Source organism: Dermacentor andersoni, chromosome 8 (assembly GCF_023375885.2).
Source record: "Dermacentor andersoni chromosome 8, qqDerAnde1_hic_scaffold, whole genome shotgun sequence".
Classification (NCBI taxonomy): Eukaryota; Metazoa; Arthropoda; class Arachnida; order Ixodida; family Ixodidae; genus Dermacentor; species Dermacentor andersoni.
In genome coordinates, this window is record NC_092821.1 from 82,853,212 (window position 1) to 82,874,720 (window position 21,509).

Sequence of the window (21,509 nt, forward strand, 5' to 3'; positions counted from 1 at the left end):
TAGGGAAAAAGGCCCCAAAAAGTGCTCTAATGAGCTTTGTGCAAGTCCAGAAAAATTACCTGAAAATGAGCTCACTAAATTGAGCAAATGCCACCAACAAACTCTCTGTACCCCAAATTAACATAATCAAATTGTGTACTGTTTGTTCTTAACTTGTGCCAGGGAGATAAGCTGCATTAATTACACAAAAGTTTTACAAGTTTATTTCCGAAGAAAGCAAACCTGGCACGTGAGAAACATATGATTCAGGTGTTCACCATGCCCGACAACTTTCTAAATGATGTCTCGTCAATTAAGAGATGTTGAGTGATGTTATTTTATAAAATAATTGGACAACATGAAAATATATACATCTCGAAGACAAAGCTCAGGCAAGTCTACTTTGGTACTTCATTAAATTTTAATCGTGGTGAAAGACGTGTGCTAAAGCTTGTATATATTTAGGTGAAGTCATTTGTTTTAAGTCTGTTATTTCGCCTTCTCACAGTCAGCCGTAGCTCTTCCTGTGATGTGTTAGTGTGTGAAACATTTTGATGTAACATATTCAGATGTCTTCTGTGTATTCACACGCAAGCAGCTCAAAGTGTTCATGTGTTCAAAGTTAGTTGTTACAAGGGTATGCTTAAGCCCTGCCTTTTGAGTCGCTTTGCCTTCTAGTCATAAACTTAAGTCGAAAGTGAAGACCACAATGATCGTTTTGATTGAATTCATAGGTGTAGGTTTTTTCAGATGTATATACACTGCTAGAGTGCTGTAGGTACTAGCCGATGTCTCCAGGTTCGATGTAGTGGTGCCTTATGTACTGTAATAATGTTTCACGTGCACGCATCTTTACTGTAAATGAAGGTACTTCAAGTTTATCAGTCTCTCCTTTGGATTTTGTTTGTGTTTGGGAAAGTTATGAGCAGGCACCGGGGCATGCAAATGTGAACAGCAAAGCCATTTCAACATATGAATAAAAATCCACTAGCCCAACTAAACGTCAATCATATATCAATGTCGACTTCTGAAATCTCAATGCCATCTCAACTGTGCCACAATGTGCTTTTTAGTGCTGCGGCAACAATAACGCAACAACAGTTCAACAGAGCTACCACAACGTCAGCTCAGCACAGAATCAATGGCAACTCAACAACCATTCAACAAAACGAACACAACGGGCCGTCTAAGCACAATGGACTTTCAACGGTAGCAATTAACATTGAGATACCCAACGGTGTTTCAATTAAACTTAAGCGGGCAATACTCAAGTTTCCTCAACACTCAACCCTACAATTCTCCAACAAACTCTCAATTGTTCCCAATAAAGAACTCAACTTTGACCAACGATATTTCAATGCCTTCTCAATATTTTTTTGTACGGGTACGTTGCTCACAGCTAAAGCCGATACAGCTGCGCATGCGTAAATTGACAAACTTTTTAGTGGAGAAACTGCGCAAGTTCTGTACTCGTAAACTGCACTTAAATCGGATTAGAATCTCGCTGTTTTACAAGCACAAGAAACAGGCTTAGCTTTCAAAAAGAAATTGCCACGTAAACTTCTTGATGTTACAAAAATAAATAATCACATTGGTAACTGTCGTAGGTAGAGAAAACAAGATCGCTTGTTTTGATTTCATGTTGCCCATGAGTTGCGATCGTGACACCAGTGTTGATCGTATTTTTGTTCTCGGAGGCGAGCCTTACACCACAACATAGTGATGTCAGCGTTAAGAAACGGGAAAGGAACATGCATTTATTTACGCTCAAGGTTAACTAGGCGCTCAAATATTGAGCGTGCCTAAAACGTCTCCTCTGTTTCAAATCATAGTGCCGTTTTCCCCTTCGCGACCATACTCCACGATCACCTCTCCGGAAAAGTGGTGCGGTTGCTCGCATCTTAAGCACTTGGGTGATTGATGAAACTCCACCGCGCCCTCGTAGATGCAATTGTCGTTCACTGCCCGGGTTGCTGCCTTGCTTTGCGAACGAGCCGTTTCCGGTCTTCGTGGAATTGGGCCGACGCATTCGAAGAATATTGGTTAGTTTGTCGATGCCGAGCTTTCATGAAATTTTGTTGACGGGCCTGAGACTATTCCGGGCCAATATCCCGCGTGGTCTCTGCGAACACCTTCCTTCACTGCTGTAGAATTATCCACCAGAAACGCCACCCCATCACCGCCCACGTGACCACTCAGGTGCTGGAAATGGCGCTCACAATGGCGCGCAGCAGACGGCGCTGAAGGGCGTCAAGCACAATGCTAAACATGGTTTCGAGGAATACCAGTTCGTAATTAAGCGCCCCGTCACTCTAGTCCGGTGGAAATATAATTAAAAGAATCGAATGGCAAGCTGTCACAACAACATGCATTTGTGTCATTTGAATTATAAATTGAGCATTCATCGCTACTCTGCTGTATTCATATTTTACTGCGCTTGCTTCAGCTCAACTATTATATTTTCTTCTATGTACAATCTGGCGGAAAAATTCCTGCACCTTTCTAATGCATACATCTTGCACAACCCTGACAACGGTAATGCAAATGGAATGCATTTTCACTGGCACTAATTGAGAGGCCAGAGGATGTGTGCACTGCCACTTTGTTTAATTATAGTTATTGCTGAAGAATATAAGATCATAAAGCGCTCTCATGGAAAGAATTTTGTTTGTGAGTGATACCTAGACCATCTTCAAAAGAGACCATACTCACAACTGCGCGGTCACTTATTGGGATTTACCACATGAAGTATTTATTGGTCAGTCAATGACATGAATGAGCGTATGACGTGAATTAGGACAAGTAGACGTTCCTTTGCTACCAGCTCTCCGATGTCAGCAACTTTATATGGACAATGCGCATGAAGAATGTTCTCCAGTTTCTGAAAGACGACTTTGACGATACTTCAAAAAAGTTCCCTTCCGTAGAACTCGAGCGATTTCCCATCGATTCTAATTCAGGTTAAGTGAAAGTTGCTCCAAGTCAGAGTGGGCACATACCCAATTCACTCATCTCGCTGGTCGCTAAATTGTTTCCGTGAAAGGCGTTCATTGAAAAGCGCCACCTACCCAATGTATTTGTAGTGCAGCTTGCGAAAGCGTCGGAGTGCTGTCATTGAGGAGGCCTTGTGACATGGATTCGATTACGCGCGCCACCGGAGATATTTAATGGATTTTTAAGCGTTAGCAGGCTTAGGGTCTTCGCGCATTGTCTGTGGGCTGTCTGCCTATTTATCCATAGTCAACCCGCTATGTATGTTACTAAGTGTGCTTAACACTGTTTTCCCGCCTGCTTGGCTGCGCAACAAAGAGATTGGTTACGTTCGGCTATTCATCGAACACCTTTCATGCCAACGTTTTCGAAAGCTGTGCAAAGAGTAAATACACTAGCTATCTTCCGCTTTTCAATGAGCCTCTCGAGAACATGGGTTACTGAGTACGTGGCACAAAGTGCACGGCAAGCAGCAGAAGAATTATCAGCGTTGCCAGGCCCCGGAGCACTTCAGTTTTAAGGTTTAAGGGCCCCGTGTCACAGAGAATCTGGTGTCGGCTTCCAGCATAGGAAGTCGTTCCCTCATAACCAGGCCGTCCAACTAGCGCAATGAAGTTACTTAACCAATTGTATTTCTCAAGCTAGAAGACGTAGAAAAATCGTAAAGTGCGACATACGCACAACCTACAGACATGAAAGCCCTCGGACTGTAATTTGAATGTAAGAGAAAACACATTCTGTTACGCGAAAACTCACACCGCTTTTACTTCGTTTTAACCATTCGTAGACCAGCGACGGCGCGTTAATATCTAGGAGTCCACGGAACGACGTGCCCGCTTCCTCGAAAACCTTCTAGATGGCGCTCGCTTCCACCGGAATGCGGATGACACAAGAGGCCACGTTTCTACCAGAAAGCCCGCCTTCGTGCATATCATTTGCCGCGGCCGTTTCCGGTAAACATCACGGTTGGACACGCTGCCATTTTGACCGAAAGCGTGAGAAGCAGTCAGAGATATTTGAATGCTTTCGCGTTCCACTCCTAAACGCCATGCTCAAGCGGCCTCCTAATTGTTTCGTCTGGGACGGCACGCGTGGATTTATCGGCAACGTCACTGGATGGAGTAGCGTGGCCACAAGACGGAACGAGAGAAGAGCCTAATTTACGCTCGGCGCATTTTTCCGCATTCGCACGCAGCGGCGTTTCCATGCACCTTGGAGCCCACGCACAGGCGTCGCGACGGCTGCGCTAGATTGCGCCCAGTGTGATTAGCGAAGCGCGAGTCCCGTTGTAGTAAACGCCTCACAGGCAACTGTTTTCGACAGTGGAGACAGGTTGTGTTGCTATATTGATCCAATGCTAACCCGTTACCGCCGACAGTCATCGCGAGATGGGCTCTGCCACAATTCTTTTATATTCCTTTCTTCAGTTGAATCTACGCTCTCAAAGTACAAAATTTTAGTATGTTTAGCACTCGCCCTATAGCGTAGCTATTGTAGTGTTCTCCTTTACCACTACCTAATCCATCTGCCGTCGAATACCAATTTGCAAGGTTTACGACATGAGCTGAATTGGGGTGAGCAAGAAGCGGTAACTGTAACTATGGAACAATAACGCCATCGCAAAGTCTCAGTCGTAACTCCGTCAACGTCCGTTGTCATCCTTCACGCTTCTTGGCACTCTCGTTTTTACGGCAAGTTTGATGGCGCATATCTCCAATATTGCGTCATTCTGTCTGGCGATTCATTCCAAGTGGACACGCCCCACAAACTCACCGGCTATAATTCGCAAATTGATATATAATAAATATTAGTTCAGAATATAATTAGTGACGTTTTGTTAATTACTTGACTCCGTGTTCTGATATTCTTCCCAGTAATGTCCACTTCTCTGAATAATTAAAATCAAGGACTAGAATTATGTTATCTGCAGGCGGGTTATTTTTATCAGTTCCGTAAAACTTAAAAATGATGGCCCTGCAGAAATGGGCACACCATATATGCATGCAATCGAAATCAGCCCCCCTATTCAAGCCTGCACCACTATCACAAATATTTCCCATCCGGTAGCCTCCTTTCTTGTAAAGTATTATTGAGATGTTCGTGTAGCTGTGGCTAGGTATATAGTTGTATAAGGACGATTTCTGTGATACGTTCTGAAGATTTTCCATGACCATTCATTTTAGCTACTAAAAATTTCTGTATAGTGCGTCTTTTTAGACGCATAAAATTAATTTCTTAACTCACCCGATATTGTGCCAATTCCCAATGGTTGCTTTATTCACTATTAGAGCACAGTTTCAACGGCACGTTCAGCTACTTCAGGTCAATTGTCATTAGGGAAAATTTATTATAGTGGCTCTCAGAATTTACAGTTTCCGCAATCTTGCAAGGCCAGATGTTCATGTTGGGGTGCATTATTGCAATTCGGGTGTAATTGGTGTCACATGCTGAAGCTATTGGCACTTTCCTTCTAGCTCCAAATGTTTTGTATATAATATACTTAAAATTATTATATAATATATTTTATCGTCTTTTGTTTCTCCAATAAGTTTCACGGGCATGAGCCAAGAGTTTAGGCAACAAAAATAAGTAGAAAGAATTAAAGCTGCCACAGAGATGTTTGCTCAGCCGTGCAGGAATTTATAGATGGTTCCGGAGGGTTTTCTGAAGTTGTTGATAGGTTATTTTTATTCATTTGATCTGGACCATTTGACTAATTTGAGAATAATAGAAGTGGCCTAGTACCATCCAAATCTTGGCCAATTCCCCGCAGTAGGTGTATGCATTCATTGAAGAAAAACCAAACTAAACCCACGTCAGTGATCTACGACAGGGGTTTTACCTCACCGCGATTTGCTTTCTCGTTTCGGTTTTTTCTCGCTCCCCCTATCCTTTAACTATTACCTGCCGGCTTCTTTACCAATCGCCTGTAGTGAGTAAGCGCCACAAATGAGGAACAACTAAGCAAGCAAGCGACCTGCGATCAAAGGAGAAGAAAAAGAAGCCAGTACTCAGCGAGGTCTCAGGCACGTGGTCACGGTTGCACGTGGTCACAGTTGCATACGCCACAAGTTGTATTTGTGCAAGCACAATTAACACCTTTAAATGTTAGCCTTAGAGAAATATTTCCGTTTCATAGCTCTACAGGATCGCTCAAAATTGAATTTGCAGACATTTTTTCTTAACAATGCAAAATTTCTGCCCACAACATATCTGAATGACCGTTTACAAGAATATTTGGCCCGTTTCAAAATAAATGTAATAGCGACTGATGCTTCTTCGTGTGAAGAGAAGGCAGGCGTGGGTATCTACTCACCATCCCTCGATTGGTCTTTTTCACTTCGCCTAACAGATTACACATAAATTTTTCATGCCGAACTTCTGGCAATAATTCTTACCTTGAGGAAATTACCCGTTGATAATACACGAATTATTATCGTCACAGATTCTCTATCTGTATGCAGCGCACTTACTGCGTGTTCAAAATCGACCACATTGAACACGTTTTATTCATTAGCTCCGCCTCATTTAAGTTTAGTTCATATGGTATGGGTCCCAGGCCACCGAGACATTCATTTTAATGAAATAGCCGATTCCTTGGGCCGAGCTTCTTTAACAGGCTCTGTGCTATCTGTGCTGCCGGCAACGGCGCACGTCACTGCAGCCAGGTATAGACAATTTTCCTTGAGCGAAGACAAAAAATCCCTGTCATTAGCAAAATGTACAAATTTTTCTCACCTAAATTATTCTTGGAACCGGAAATGGTGTCCTAACCGGAAATTCGAAGTTTCATTTACTAGGCTGCGTTGCTGTACTCCAACACTTAATTTTTACTTGTACATGTGTGGTCTCGCGGTATCCCCTCTATGCTACCTCTACAATGAACCGGAATCTATAGATCATTTTTTATTATCTTGTCGGCGATTTTCTGTTCATCGAAAACTATGTCTAGAAATCCCACTTCAAAATTTAAGATTGCCTTTAAACAGCACTACTATGCTCTCCCTTGGAGCAACAGTATTGGGATACAGCCACAGGAACGTACGCCTAGCCATTTATAATTTTCTATGTGGCACAAAAAGAATGCGTTGTTAATAGTTTTTAGTTTCCACAATTGATTTACTTCTACTTCAGTCTAAGAAATTCAAAAATATAAAAGCACAAATACACAGTTTAAATCCTTCTAGTATTGTTATTGAAAAATTTATCTTACGCAAGTTTAAGTATATGTTTTTTTAAAAATTATTATTATTTTTTTTAGTATTCCTATCAAAGCAAGGTTTACTATAGTATTGATCACTAGTTTTACTCATGTATTCACAGTTTATTTTTCATCTTGGATTATATATTTATTTTACTTTTTGTGTTAGTTATTCATTAACCAAATCCTTTTATTCATTCAATCATATTACCATCCGATTCGTGGCCTATCTCCCATAGTGGGTTTGTGCCCTTTATTGAGGATTCATCGTCATCATCATCAGCCACGGCATTAGCTCAAGGTTACTGCAGAATTTGGCCTCTTTCCAGCCACTCGAGTGAATCTTCGTGATTGCGGCACCAGAGATGGGTAAGTGAACTTTAATTATAGAGCTCAGTGTGCTTCCTCTTGTAACCAACGACGCCCCGACACGTGTGACATTAACCCATACCGGTGTCGTGCTTAGCGTTGTGCTTTTAAAGGCACTGAGGCACGCTGTGCTGAGCATACACCACCGACAATACTTCCTTACTTCCAGTGCAATCAATATGACAAAAAAAAAAGAGCAGTGACATGTTTGTTCACAACACGGCTTAGCTAGTTTGCGTTGAGGCCATAGCACGCGCTCTGAACGCTGATTCTACGCCGAGCTATCAATTCCGTTTGTGCGTGAAGAGCCATTGCAGCTCATGAACTAGAAACACATTCTTTATTGCGATACACTGAAGTAAAGCTTGCGGGAGGAAGGGAACCGGTCGGGTCAAAAATATTGGTCACAAGAAGAGCCATCTTTAACCCAAAAACGCTTTCAGCTATGGTGTGGCTGCTCTTCAAGGGCTCTTAAACATCCACTGATAATGAAAGAAAATGGGGCTCCCACGCTGTGAAGGTGGTTGGCTAGCGAAGCTGTGGCATCACGTGATCATATGGAACAATGTGACGTCGCCTTGAACTGGGTCCTGTCGAGTCTGAGCGCGACGCTGTTGTGCATACTGACGTGGCTGTTCCTTACTTCGCTCATCGTATTCGCGCTGCTCTTCGGGAGTCCTAACTATGCATGGCTCTTCCATAGCGCTCTCACAAGGTTTTCTGTTTTTTTACATATGAAAGTGCAGTGACGTCACTCTCTGCTTTCTATGCTACATTTGCCGCTTCTCTGCAACTGCCTTCTAAGGAACTTGGAAGGCAGTTGTTTGAGTTTTCGGCTGCGGAAGGGAAGAAATTCCCGGACGCCAGTCGTATACAGCTCCGCTGTTTAAGAGGAATTGCGCGCAGCTCTCCGGACTATATCGGCTTTTTCTTCACGCGCCGTGACCCTAACAGTGCCAAGTGTGTGATGTCACCAAACCTTGAAGATAGCAAAGAAACCATTTACAAGGGACATTTCCCATCCGCCTGCTAGCACACTATTACCATGCACTCATACGCCGCCCCTGTTCGTCTCTCTCGCTTTCTTGTTGTGCCCAATCTACTGTTGTCAACTTGTGTTGTCTGTTTTGAACCGCTCGTGTGGCATCTAAAGCGTGTAGCCAAAACGCGCGAGTCCTGATGAGTGGAAGTGAATTGTTTGGTCAATCAAGAAGGATTGACAGGGTGACGTTCAATGCTGACGTAATGAGCACGTGTCTTCTAGATGAATGCAATGGTAGCGGAAGATAGCGTCCGTGGGGGACGTGATGAATGCGACACAGAAATCAATCGCCCGCCTTCGGGATTCGAGTGGGTTAGGGGCCCTTTAACAACAACGGGAGCCAATGAGGGGCTTAAGGGAATGTGCTCTTTTTGCTCGGGCGCGAAACAGTGCTGTCAAGATTTTAAGTGCGACTTCGCTTCGCTTCAATAGGACGCCAGACGCTTGGTGACGTGTCGACCGGGAGCACTGCATTACTCATAATCACCAATAGCCAATGTGTAAGGAGCAATCACGCAGTGTTTTCCAGCAGTTCCGTGAATATTTTCTTTGAGTTACATATAGGGGCTTCCACATGAGCTCGCTTTAGTTAATGTAAACAACATAGAGGTGCTTTGAAATTTGGGTATTTTTCTAAAAGGGGGCTAAGAAACTTCTCGACATTTTTCACAAGCCGACTACACTATTAAGAATGTTTGCACCTTTTGAGGCGTATCTTCATTCACAACCATAATCATCAGCCTTGCTTGCGTTTCCTTCCGAAAAAAATGTGCGGTGTCTACTCCGTTTTCGAGAATGCTATCTCATGCTGGGGGGGGGGGGGGCAACGCACATGCCATTCGTGACCTATCAATACCGGGCCCGCACCATTAAAGAATGAAAACGCGCAAGCAAGGCTGGTGGAGATTATTGTTATGGGAGAAGACAGACCCAAAGGGTGTAAATACTTTTAACCGCGTATTCTCCAGCCTAATCCACCTTCTTTTAATTTGTACCAACCTTAATCTACCATAACAGGGCATGGTTATTTCACCGACCTTGTTTAATATAGCTATGCATCGGGTACCAAAGCACATTGTGGACGTACCGGTCCCGAAACACGCGGTGAACGGCGGCGACGTCACACAGTGACGTCACCAGTGCGTGACGTCACCCTCATACACCTTGACCCGTACGAAACATCACGGTGACGACGACGGCACAACTCCGCCTGCAGTGTCCATATAATTGATGTCGCAAAAAACAAATGTCTTCTAGGCACAACCTTAAGAGCGCTGTGGTTTCATTTCGCAGTGTTACGCCTTGTATATTTATCGTGAGACCAAACATATGCTGCGCTGGATGTGAGCACAGCCGCATGCTGCGACTCGAGTTTATCCACGCCATCCTGAACTGCCCTTAATATACGAAAGAAGTATACCGAATCAAATCATGCCCTCCGATACCACACCAACTGCCAAATCTCGGAGCTGGTCCTCATACTATGCCCAGCCTGCATTTGGAACACTGCCCCTTTACGTGTCAGTTTTCTGCCCGATGTACATCAACTGCTTTTGCCATGTCACAGTTTCGTTTCTTGCGATAATGTGACAGGTGAGCCCTTTAAATACCTTATATATATATATATATATATATATATATATATATATATTATCATTAGCCCAACATACACATACTAAGCGTTTCACAAAAAGCCAAGGCAATGGGTTTTATGTAGCTTAAAAACAGCTGTGCATTACCGCTCGTAACATCAACTGAATATTGTCAATGCATTTTTGACGGGCTCTATGAAAGCGTCCTCAACCTGTTCACAGGATCTTAACAAGTTGCTTTGCCATCAAACGAAAGGAATGATTTTGCTTTGTAAGTAAGAAACATCAGCGCCTTACAGTTGAGGGCCAATGCAATTTGAAAATCACTTCCATATGAAGAACTACCAGATTAAAGCGTAGAAAAATAAAACAAGAGGATAAGAAAATTCGCCTGGCTGCTGAATGCGCTATACACTGGCTTCGTGTCCTGTTTCCTATGTTGGGGGCTGTCCTGCCGCATTCTAGTAAGAATAAAGGACATACAGCTTGAACGTAGAAAATAGGCTACCAAAGAAAGATTACGTATTGGCACAGCTCCCGGCTTAGATTACGCAGTGAAGCCGGCCAAATTCTCAACCAATGCTTCAAGAAATGCATAAAGCGTGAATCTATATTATTTTACAATTGAGCAAATTTTTTTCTATTTTTTCACTTTACAGGGGACGCAACGGAATAAACACGGGAAAGTGGTAAGTTTATGCATAGATAACATGATATCCATCCTGCACCACGCGTGGTCGACAAAAGGAGGGTTCTGGATTTCCAAACGCTTTTCCATACTTTGTCCACTGGGTTTCGTGCAGCGCCAAGTACCTCCAATTGAAATCTAAAGTCTGGGACATTGGCGTTCCCAACTTGAATGATCACAATCTAAACGCAATTTTTTTAGAAATATGTGCAAAAATATTCTGGCCATAAAGGCAATAATTACGAAGATCACGGACATTGATCACATGTTCTCACGACAGTGTGCCCGTCTGCCACATTCTTCCCACTGAGTATAGCGCAAATACGTGTCCTTAGTTTGCTTACAAATGTGTGCGCAACACCTTAAGCGAATCTGTTCCCGCTAAGGAAACACGCAATAAATGTTTTAATAAAATATGCCGTTCTTTGTGCCAAAACCAGGATTTTATTATAATGCACGCCGAAGTGAGGCACGATAGATTAACTTTGACAACTATGTTATCTATGACCTGTCGCGGATGCGTGGGACACGGACGGTTTTGCATTTCGCCCCCATCGGGATGAAGCCGCCGCCGCGGGAGAGATTTGACGCCGCCACCCACCTCCCGCTTAGCCATCACAGCGGCTGATCCAAAATTCCCATTTAAGATATATATATATATATATACATATATATGTAGATATATATATATATATTGTCGCGAAGCACTTTGAGCAGTAAGCGTTCGCCACTAGAACGTTGGAGCAGCGAGAGGTAGTGTAGCCGACCGAGCACCGAAACAAGGTTGTTCTTTCTCGTCGTCGTTGTCTCTCTCCTAGCCACAGCCCCACTGCTCCCTATTTTACAGTACAGTTATCTCTCCCGCGGAAAAGGAAGCCGTCCCGGCGACCTACGGGTAGGACAGCACAGGCGGATCATAGTAGGGTTTGAGACGCTGGGCATGCACAATTTCGCGTCTACGATGGCGATGATCCAAATGTAACTCGAGGGGTTCCACAATATTGTTGACTGGAGACGTTTGGTTGATCACGCGGTATGGGCCTTGGTACTTCGACGCGAGTTTCGGTGACAGTCCAGTGGTAGAGGCTGGAAGCCAAATCCACACTAGCGAGCAGGAGCATAGGATACAGGAGAATTGGAATTTTGTCGATGGTGCTTCTGGCGTTGCTGGTCTTCTGACGTAAATATACGGGAAAGCTTGCGACACTCTTCTGCCTGGGCAGCAGCTTCGTATAGGGTAGTTGTTTCCGTGGAGTGAGAGCGGTACGGAAAGATAGTACCTATTGTGGAAAACGGTTCGCGTCCGTACAAGAGAAAGAAGGGCGAAAATCCCGTGGTAGTCTGCGTGGCGGTGTTGTAAGCATAGGTCAGAAAAGGTAGAACATGGTCCCATTGGGTTTGGTCGGATGCAACGTACATGGCCAGCATGTCACCAAGAGTGCGATTAAAGCGCTCGGTCATGCCATTAATCTGCGGATGATACGCAGTAGTGGTGCGATGAATGATGCGGCATTGTTTAAGGAAAGCCTCGATGACGTCGGAGAGGAAGACGCGGCCTCTGTCACTGAGTAATTCCCGGGGAGCTCCGTGGCGAAGGATGATGTGGCGCAGGAGAAACCAGGCGACGTCACGTGCAGAAGCGCTGGACAAAGGGGAAGTTTCCGCATAGCGCGTAAGATGGTCGATGGCCACGATTACCCAGCGATTGCCATCTGATGTGGTTGGCAGAGGTCCATAAATGTCGATGCCTACTCGATCAAAAGCACCTGCAGGGCAAGGCAAAGGCTGCAATGGGGCGGTTGAACGACGAGGGGGATCTTTACGGCGTTGGCAAACCATACAGGAGCGGACATAATGATGGATGAATCGATACATCCCCCGCCAGTAGTAACGAAGGCGTAGACGCGCGTATGTCTTCAGTACCCCTGCATGCGCGTACTGCGAACGCAGGTGTCGCGGGATGAGAAGCAATCATTTGCGACCGTCCGGGAGGTAGTTGCGACGGTACAAGAGCCCGTCGCGAATGGAGAAGTGATGTGCTTCGCGACGTAATGCGCGATTGGTAGTGGGTGTGGATAGGCTGGACAAGAAACGCAGCATGGACACAATCCATGGGTCTTTCTTCTGCTCCAGAAGAATGTCCGTGGCCGCAATGGAAGACTAGGACAATGAGGCCTTCGGGAAGCTAGCCTCGTCTGTTAGTGGCGAACGAGACAAGGCATCCGCATCCGAATGTTTTCGGCCAGAACGATACAGCACGCGAATTTCGTACTCCTGCAGTCGAAGGGACCATCGAGCAAGACGACCGGACGGTTCTTTTAAGGACGACAGCCAGCACAGCGAATGGTGGTCAATTATGACGTCAAACGGGCGGCCATAAAGATACGGACGGAATTTGGTTATGGCCCAAATTATAGCCAGGCATTCCTTTATGTGACAGAATAGTTTGATTCAGGTTTAGTGAGTGCACGACTGGTGAAGGCAACGACGTACTCATCGAAGCCAGCCTTTCTCTGAGCGAGAACGGCCCCAAGGCCAACGCCACTGGCATCCGTGTGTATTTCGATTGGAGCACTTGGGTCGAAATGGCGCAGGATTGGTGGTGACGTCAAGAGACGACGCAATTGTGTGAAGGCGGCATCGCAATCCGGTGACCAGGTTGAAAGGTTATGGCCACCATGAAGAAGCTGCGTTAAAGGTGCTATTAGAGTGGCAAAATTGCGGATGAAACGGCGAAAGTATGACGCTAATCCAATGAAGCTGCGCAGTTCTTTCAAAGTCGTTGGTCGGGGAAACTGGGCAACAGCTTGTAGTTTCGCCGGATCAGTGAGTACACCTTCTTTCGATACGACATGGCCGAGGATGACCAGCTACCAGGCAACGAAGTGACACTTCTTCAAGTTAAGCTGGAGACCAGCATCGGCGATGCACTTTAGGACGCGTTCAAGTCGAAGTAAGTGGGAAGGAAAGTCCGGTTAAAAGATTACGATGTCGTCCAGATAACACAGGCATATCTGCCATTTGAGGCCGCGCAAGATGTTGTCCATCATTCTTTCAAATGTGGCAGGCGCATTACACAGGCCACATGGTCATCACGGTGAATTCAAATAAACCGTCAGGTGTGATGAAGGCCGTTTTCGGACGGTCTGACTCAGCCACTGGCACTTGCCAGTACCCGGATCATAAGTCTAAGGATGAGTAGAATTCGGCGCCTTGGAGGCAGTCTAGCGCGTCGTCAATACGGGGTAGCGGATAAACGTCCTTGCGTGTGATCTTATTAAGTAGCCGGTAGTCCACGCAAGAGCGAATTGTGCCATCTCTCTTTTTTACCAGCACTACAGGAGAAGCCCAGGGACTGTGCGAAGGTTGTATGACACCGCGTTGGAGCATGTCTGCAACTTGCTCAGCGATCATGCTACGCTCCGTGGCGGATACACGATACGGCCTGTGGCGTAAAGGCGCATGGTTGCCGGTGTCGATGTGATAGACAACAGTGGAAGTACAGCCTAAGCGAGATTGTTGTAGGTCGAATGACGTGTGAAAGCGGTCTAGAAGATGGACGATCTGGGCGTGTTGCGCTGAAGTGAGGTTGGGATCAATACACTGGTAAAATGTTGGGTCACACGGCAGCGTGGGAGGAGAAACTTGAAGGGCCCGAGCGTCAACTGGAGGAGAAGGCGGGTCGTCAGGCACATCGTAAAGGAAGCTTGGCTCGATTTCGTCAGCATAACCAAAACACTCAATGTGGAGCAGCCTAGCAGGGCAAGGAAACAGGTTCAATACAGAAAGTGCGCTCGAACCTTGTCGAATGGCAAGAAGGGCAAAGGGAAGCAAGAAAGGATGGCGGCGAGCAACAAGCTTAGACGGCGTGAAAAGAACTGTGGAGTCGAAAAACCGAACGAAGGAAACGGGTACAAGTGCGGCAGAATATGGAGGAATCTCGGTGTCGGCGTTGACGAACACACGCCCGGAAGTGTCATCACTATCTTCAAAAACGTTGGTGCCAAATGGCGACAGCGCAAGTTCAGCACGGGCACACTCTATAACGGCATGATGAGAGGACAGAAAGTCCCATCCTAAAATCATGGCATGGGAGCAGCGAGGCAGAACAACGAACTCAATAAGGTATAAAGCGCCGCTTATAACAACACACACTGTACACTTCTCTAAGGGTTCAATCGGCGCAGCGCTTGCTGCACGTAATGAAATGGCTGAATAAGTCGTCGGGACTTTTCTAAGGGTAAGACGAAGTTGGTCCGAAATGACTGATATTGCTGCTTCCGTGTCTACAAGCGCATGAACGGCAATGTCTTCTGCATAAACTTCAAGGACGTTCGCAGGAAATAAATGAGGTCTTGAGGAGTTCGCAGTTCTTGCCTCCGGAACTGCGGTCCTTAGTTTTCCTCTCGGATAGCTTCAGGACGACGGATAAGCGGGGACAGAGAACGCCGACGGGGAGAAGGATACCGACGGGTATCGTAGGGTCGGGAAAGCGGAGACGAGGCTTCGAAGGGCTGAGCGGCAGTAGCAGAACGGGACGGAGAGTCGAAACCGTTACTTTGTGCCCTCGGAGAATCCGAAGGATACCATCCACGCCGGCGGCATAGCCGTGCTACATGCCCAGGTAGGCCGCACGAATAACAGATTGGCCGATTGCCATGGGTGCGCCATGGATTGAGAACGGCGGGCGGAGACTGTCTGAAATATTGGCGAGGTGGGCGCACGGGCTGCTGTGGCGGCCAGTAGCTGCTTGGGGAGGCAGGACAATATGTTGCAGCGGCTTTCGGAGTTGAGGGAAAGGCGCTGGTAAGTCTGGATTGAGAACCTGCAGAAGGAGGCCTTGGATTAGCGACAACGGCAGCGTACGTAAGTGGCACAGGCGTAGGAGGCGGTTGATGAGCAAGTGGTACTGCGTTAGCGGCTTGTTCTTGTATCATGTGACGGAGATCTGGAGACAAGCACGGCTCTGAGGCTGGAGCGACTGGCAGAAGAGAGAGTTGGCATGCCACTTCTCGTACAAATTGCTTGATTCTGTCGAAAATTTCTGAACTGCAAGGAGTAGAAGTGACACCATCACTCAGAGCTGAATGTGCGACGTCCGGAGCGAGTGCTTGGCAGGTGGAAAGCCGTTGTTTGCGCAGCTCCTCATAGCTCTGGCAAGGCGTTATGAGGTCGTTGACTGTCTGAGGATTCCATGCCAAGAGCATTTGGAAGGCGGCATCTTCTATGCCTTTCAATATGTTCTTGACCTTGTCATCTTCGGTCATATCTGGGTCGATACGCCGGCAGGTGTCAACTACATCTTCAATGTAGCTCGTAAAAGTTTCGCCCTTTTGTTGGGCACGACAGCGAAGCTGTTGTTCAGCCCGAAGTTTGCGCACAGCAGGGCGACCGAACACTTCTTGAAGTGCCGTCCGGAATGCTGTCCAGGTGAAAAAGTCAGCCTCATGGTTGCGGAACCAAAGATGGGTGACCCCGGAAAGGTAGAATGGTACGTAACAAAGCTTGTCAGCTTCAGGCCATTTGTTGTGGGCACTCACTCGGTTGTATGATGACAGCCAGTTCTCTACATCATCATCGTCAGTGCCATTGAATTTGGGAGGATCCCGCTGGCGTGGCGCACCAGGACAGACGACTGGAGGTGGTGCCATGGGTGGCGCAGTAAGAGTAGTCTCCTCAGGCATGGGAGATGTGACAGGGATCGCCCAGCTTCGGAGTTCCAGGTTCGCAATAAGTCCAGCACCTTCCACCAAATGTTGCGAAGCACTTTGAGCAGAAAGCGTTCGCGACTAGAACGTTGGAGCAGCGAGAGGTATTGTAGCCGACCGAGCACCGAAACAAGGTTGTTCTTTCTCGTCGTCGTTGTCTCTCTCCTAGCCACAGCCCCACTGCTCCCTATTTTACAGTACAATATATATATATATATATATATATTGGCTGATTCCGTAGTTCCAGCGCCCAACGCTCGGCATCATTGAGATTTTTTGGGGCCATTTAGACTTGCCCGATTGTTTCTCTTTGTCATGCTTGAAGAGTGCTGTCACATCTTTCGCTTTTTATACAATATCTTTCCGCCGTTCGTATAAACGCGTTACCTCGCGGAAGTAAATTTCACAGCCGCAATCATGAGCCCGATGACGCATCAAGCGCCTTTTTTATTTTACTGAGGGACGTGCTCGTAGTCTCTGGATTGGTGGCGTTATGTAGCCCAGCTTGAGGCGTATTCTTTCCAAAAAATCTAATGTTTTTTTAAGCGCAGTCTTTATCCACGTTAATCTACTGGAAATGGGTCTTCAGTGTCAATACCAAATCTGACGGTAGCTGTACATCTACATTATGTGATTTCAACTGCTGTGCTTTCTTTTTTCAGCACTAGAAGTCCTACCAAGAGAAGAAGGGCACACTGAATAAAGTAAAATAAATAATGATGATGACAACCATAATAGTTTACGTTGTCAATATGCATGGTGATGAAGAGGAAGGTCCCGACAGCAGTGCAGTAGCCATCACAACTTGTAGACATCGTCAGAAACCGCTGGAACGCTTCAAGTAGAGAATCTTTTATGACGCGCTGAGCGAGCTTGTGCTGATGAGCGATAGTGCAACAATTCTGAATACAGCCGCACCGAGCTGCAGCCTGTGGGTAGTGTGAGAGAATTTCTTGTGGAGATGGGCCCATTAGCTCGTTAAATCGCCGAAGAATCTACACTCTGTTTAGAACAGACAGTTATTCCCTACCGAAAACACTGTTGGCAAGAAAATGAGTGTTTCGAAAAGCTTTTTGGTTTATTTAGTGCTATTGGAAGACCTGAGCGATAAAAAAAATCAGCGATCTATACAACGTTATGAAACCATAATGTCTTTCCCGCATGGGTGTGGACACAAGCTGCCTGTATGCCTCATGAGCTGCTCGCAGGCATTCATTTAGTGGCCAGCTGAGCTAACATATGGTGTCCTCCTTTGTACTTACCTTTGAAAAGTGTAATTGGTTTTATAAAAAGTGTCCACAAACGTGGAATATGGAAGCGAACAGGAAGATTTGCAAAACGCGCTTGCAGCCATGTTCTTTCTTTAACTGCCGCCCCGGTCGCGATCTGGTGCCCCCCTTCGGAAGTTCAATACATTGTGGCCACGGATCAAGATAGCTGCGGAGTCGAGTCAAACTTCACGAGCCAGCGTGCGTGAGCGGCCATTGTGCGTCACACACATGGCGAGGAGGAAACCGGTTTCGAGCACCCTGCGATAGATGGCACACTTGGTGATTTCGATCTAAAGCCCCTGAAACTTCGTAAATTAGCGACACTCTCCTCCTCTGCCTTCACTCCTCCTCGTTTCTCCTCTCTTTCACGCTCTCTCCTCGACCGTCGCACCACCTACACTGCTCGAGCGTAGCAACGGCCTCAACATGCGCTCCTCGCCATTCCGTAAACCCTTCTCGAGCAAACATGAAGCTGAAGCAAGGCGTGTGGGCCCACGTGATGCTATTAGGCCAATAACGACGCGGTGGCGGCCTCGGCCAGAGCGCGCGTGGAGGAGGCGGCATTATTCAAAGCGCGGCACTGGTTTACGAAGTTTGAGGGGCTTTATGTGGATCATAAAGTCCCTCTATAATTTTTGAGGTAGCGACAGCTGCCGCGCACTCACCTAGGAAGTTCCTATAGCAGACGGCGCCCACGTGAAACCACGGCGCAGCGACATTCACGAGGTGAAAAACTATCTGCATAAACGCGGATATAAAACCTACTGGTGCCTGACTGCGATGAAAAACAAAAGAAGGGTCCTAACTGCTAAAAGTAGCCTTCTCATTTGCAATGAGCGCTGAAAGAAAAACGTTTGAGAGCGGAACGAATGCTTGATCGCCTCGATTCCGCATCTTGACATTTCGTTCATTTGCGCTCGAATTAAATTACATTACATTTTCACAGCGTAAATTATCTTCATCTAGTTAAGAAGAGCGGAAAGTGTTGACTTACTTGCATTTCATAAAAGAGTCGAAGCACTTGACAATGAACAGCACGGAGTCCGAGCCGAAGACAACGCGAGACGTGTTTCGTGTCTGTCTGCGCGAGCCTTGGTGATCGCTTGCGCTTGATTCTCTTTGCTCTGTGACTTCTTTTGCTTGCAAGTTGGCGGCGTACGGATAGCCGGTACTTTTAACGAAGAATCCGTGTAGAAAAGAAAGCTGACAGTAGTTCGGGCCGAAAAACTTTCGACATATCGCCGCTGAAACGTGCTATGCTCACGGCAACTAAACAACATCCTGTGTGTGTGTCGAAACGAGTGCGCGACCAGACTTCTTGTCGCTGACTGTGTCTGTCGTGTAGCGATTACTGGACGACTGCTGTGTTTTGTGGATCAGTGCTGCGAGCCAGTGCAACTGTCGTGGCATTCTAAAGCGGCGGTATCGATCGTGCCAGCGAGTCTCCTCGGTCGTGTTCAGGCTGCCAGCGCGCGATCCAATCTCCCGGCACACCAACATAGAGCGTAGTGTGCGCGCATGCGTGAATGCGGTTCACCGTTCTCGTAAACCGTGCGACGTCGTCACGTAAACTTGAATCATGACGCGCTTTGTTGTCTTTATGCCGCTTCACCACCGTGCACCGCTAAAGCCCCGTAAGAATTACAGGAACCTTTTACGAAACTTACGTGGATTGGCCTGGCTATATTGCAGTTTGTTTTGCTGGCAATCCGTGCATCGTTTCTGGCATCTTTCTTATGTTAACTTGCAGTTGTGTGTTTTTCATCAGTAAAATGGCATCGTCGGTTACTGAACCACCTTCGATTGTAGGGGAAGGTTGGAAGGAACGAGCTCACAGCTGAATGTCATGTACTTTGATTTGTTGCATTCTATTTTTATTATCTGATGTCCAGTGGCAGAGGCTATACAGTATTTGGTTTTAAAAGCAGAGCATTGCAGGCACTTAGGAATATATTCATTCACATGTGCAATGCACAAAATACGATTAGAATATGCAGAATGTGAAATGACTTTTTGGACACATTGTAAAGCGCAGTTAACAACGCGCGCACAAACACACGAGAGCCTAAAAGTAGAATTCACTGCTGAAATTGACGAATGTTTATCGCGCGTAACGCAATGCGGTTATTTGTCAGCGAGTTAATGCGCTTATGCCACACTATTTGCTTGCTTGTTAATTCAACGAATGCATGTGCTAAGTCAACGGGCTCAAAGTGCACTACATCAATAATCTCCACACACCTCGGCCGTCAACATTCACGCGCGCCAATGAAATACTACCACAGCTCTACACACACGTGTGCACTTTTTCTGGACCCTTTGCATAGCTTTACTGGCACAGCCGTGTTGTTATCGACGCTTCAAGGTCTTTCGGTCCAATTCAGTGCAACCATACTTTTCTTCCGCTTAGGTTCTGTTTGCCTGCGGGACACAAAATAACTTCTTGCTGTCCTCCGTCCAGTTTCGGCACCCACGCGCACCATAACAAGGCATTTTGGCCCTCCCGGAAGGAAATTATCGCAGCAAAGTGAATTGCACAACAGGCGAAACGCGCGCTCTTCGCCCGGCGAGCAGGAACTTTCACGGCGGGAAAGGGGCGGAGCCAGGTCACATGTCACCGATCAGCGTATTGCTGGCGTAGTCGACCGTACTTTAAACATGTTTGAGGGATTTTAGTCGATAAGCGCTCGCGGTGCAGTGTAACCCCATTGTTCGCGTCCCAGAGGCAAGATATCGAGCGCTCCGCCGCACGTCGTGTGCTCACCTAGTCAGTTGTTCAAGCACAGTTGTGTGTGGAAGCCACGCGGATAGTTATTTTGTGCCACGTCCTTATGCTATCCTTGACAAAAAAGAAAGAAGCTGCATGTACAGCAGCACCTGCTATGTCCAGCACTTTTCCAAGTTTGGCGATGAATAAATCAAACACACCATACAGCTGACAAAAGACTACAACACGTACGTGTTCGCAGAAACATTCTTAGCAAAATGGCGTACCCAGGAGCTCTGGGCGTTTGGGATTTATATATTTACAAGTGCAAATGGTACTTTACTTTTACAACTACGCTGGGTGCTAATGCGTCAATGTACGAGCCATTGCTTATGGTGATAGTTATTGTACCTCTAGTCAATCTTTTTTTGTATCACTGGACCAGACGCCGATTTTCTTTTTCGGATAGGAGACATTTGCAGCGAGCCTCTCAAGGCTTTTGTCTTGATAAAAAGAAATTGTCAGTTCCCTTGTTGCTATCCTCAGAAAAAGCGTAGGTATGGCGTACTATTTCAAGCAAAAAAATGATGGTGCAAATACTCGCAGCCAGCAACATTTTTATTGAGAAGTACCATGGCAAAAATATTAAATGCAGATCTCATATTTGCCATGAGCATTGCAGGGAGGTTTACAGAGCCGCGCCAGAATGAAGAACCGAAAAACCACTTGTGTCCTAATTTCGCTGTAAAAGGCAAGAGCAAATATAGGCATCTCACGCAAGCCGCATCTACAAAACATACTTTTTTGGGCTAGACAGATGGCTCGAGTGCTTTCTTTAAAAGGAAACTATGCAAATGGCCTTAGCTTAGACCAATATTCCTTCATCCACCCAAATACAGCTGCAATAGGCTTGAATAGCCTTATTGTTCTAATAAACTCTTCAGCGTACGTAATGGATATG

At 46.2% G+C, this 21,509-nt stretch overlaps 1 protein-coding gene across 2 annotated transcripts in view; it reads left to right on the plus strand.

Moving 5' to 3' along the window:
• Positions 1 to 17,305, plus strand: part of LOC129386736 (uncharacterized) — a 94,929-nt gene extending 77,624 nt beyond the window's left edge. The window contains exons 13-15 of one of the 2 annotated variants that reach the window (XR_008614039.2): positions 7,501 to 7,540; positions 10,834 to 10,863; positions 17,233 to 17,288. Coding sequence is in view for 1 of the 2 variants with exons in the window: in XM_055074903.2 (XP_054930878.1) it covers positions 10,834 to 10,863; positions 17,233 to 17,238 (36 nt within the window). In the remaining variant the exon portion in view is untranslated. Of the gene's footprint in view, positions 1 to 7,500; positions 7,541 to 10,833; positions 10,864 to 17,232 lie in introns of both variants that reach the window. The other variant, XM_055074903.2, reaches the window with a different exon arrangement.
• Positions 17,306 to 21,509: the final 4,204 nt, after the last annotated feature.